Source organism: Sphaeroforma arctica (genome assembly GCF_001186125.1).
Source record: "Sphaeroforma arctica JP610 unplaced genomic scaffold supercont1.5578, whole genome shotgun sequence".
Classification (NCBI taxonomy): Eukaryota; class Ichthyosporea; order Ichthyophonida; genus Sphaeroforma; species Sphaeroforma arctica.
In genome coordinates, this window is record NW_014034980.1 from 1 (window position 1) to 1,924 (window position 1,924).

The 1,924-nt window shown below is 42.8% G+C and overlaps 1 protein-coding gene across 1 annotated transcript; it reads left to right on the forward strand.

The window, feature by feature from the left end:
* Positions 1–96: 96 nt before the first annotated feature.
* Positions 97–1,885, forward strand: SARC_15082 (hypothetical protein; the record flags this gene model as incomplete). The annotated part of the gene is made up of 3 exons (XM_014290788.1): positions 97–334; positions 1,177–1,445; positions 1,787–1,885. Coding segments are annotated over 3 exons (606 nt in total), but the record flags the coding sequence as incomplete, so codon positions are not given.
* Positions 1,886–1,924: the final 39 nt, after the last annotated feature.

Here is a 1,924-nt window from a genome sequence, read left to right on the forward strand (position 1 = left end):
TATATATATATATATATACAATATACATATTCATACACATTCATTCAGTCACAAATCCTTCACATCCGTTTTTAATCACACAATTTCCTTCAACAGGTGGACCATCCCTACACCCAAGACTCGCACAGCTCCAACCGACACACCGACACCGACGCCATTGAACAGTTCACCGCAGAGGAAAGTGAAGATGCGATTAATTCGCGCACACAAGCTATTAGCAAATATCTTTCCGAGCATCATCAGGGCAAGAGTGTGCCTGAGGATGTTTCTGAGAGTGTTGAGACGAGCGCCCTGAGGTCCTTGAAGTCGCCTGATGCAATCACTTGCTATATCGGTAATGTTTTGCCTACGGTGATATAACGTGGGTTGCGATGTAGTTATGTGTGTGCATGTGTGTGTGTGTGTATAGTATTGGTGTAATCTATGGTTGATATGTATGTATTTATATGTGCGTGTTTGCCTGTTTGTGTATGTACGGTATTGTTTTGTTTATGTTCATATTACAGTTGCCAGAGGATGTGTTTTTCGGGTAGAGATGACCTCCCTATGATCTTAAGTGGCTGTGAGAGAGTCTAATAGCATAAGATAAGTGGTTGTATGGGGGCCTATTAGCATACGACAAGTTGTAAAACGTTAAACGAGGTTATATTCGCACGTGCCCTTGTGTGTAGTAGTATGTGTGCACGACTATCGCAGATGGGGTATATCACACGTGTGCATATGCGTAGCCTCCTACTAAGACCAGCGAGACATCCTTAGGGGTCTGAGGGTGTATAGTGAAGTATCTGGTTTATTAGTTAGGAAGTTGGTATGCAGTGTTCAACCCTAAACCCTAAACCCCTAAACAAACGTCAGGCGGTTGTGTATTTGTATGGGGTGTGTAAGGCTATGATTCAGAAGTCTATGGAATACGTGCCTTTCTACACTTGATGTATGGCTAAGTTTTGTGGTCCCTGTATAAACTCATACACACACACACACACACACGCGCGCGCGCGCGCGCGTATTTATAATTATATATATATATATATATATATATAAATATAAATATTAATATATACTTTTATATATAATTACAACTATCGCACTCTAGTTGATTACTCAATCTGCAGTACATACACACTGTTCTTACTACTAGCATTCGCTAAACCCTAAACTCTAAACCCCACACTGCAGGGTTGGCCGAGTGTGCGTGGTCGCGCGCAGGCAACGCACAGCTCTACACAGCAGCCGCGGGATGTCTGGAGGAACTGTCTCTGGGGCTGCCCAATCATTTCTCGTCTATTTATAGCACGCGAGTTGATTGGCTGTTGCAGTTCACCACGAGTTCTGATTGGGTGTTGCGCCGGCGGGTGTGTACTGTGTTGGCGGTGGTCGTGAGCCTGAGCGATGAGTGCGACAGTGTCGTAGCGATTATCAAGCGACTTCGGGAGACCAGCGCAGAGGTATGGGCAAATACACATCACATGTGTGTGTGTGTGTGTGTGTGCACATAGAAGGTGGTTATATACTTATCACATGTGTTTTTGTGTGTTTGTATGCACACATCGAAGGTGGTTAAATACACATCACATGTGTGTGTGTGTATTTGTATGCACACATAGAAGGTGGTTTTTAGTCAAACCACATATATATATATGTGTGTTTTTAAGTATGCAAGCATTTAGAATTTGTCTATTCACCTTCTCGCCCCACTTCTTCTGGTTCCCAGCCTGGTCAATTCGTCCATAGATACTTTGATCAATCTTGGTCCAATTGCATCTATGTTTATTTTCCCGATTTCTAGGTGAGAGATGAACGCCAGAGGGACAAGGCTTTGGGAGCAATTACCGCACTGTCCTGTATAGTAGGTCGACACGGACTTATGACCAGCCAAGGTGAAAAAGTATGATATATATATATATATGTATATATATATATACGT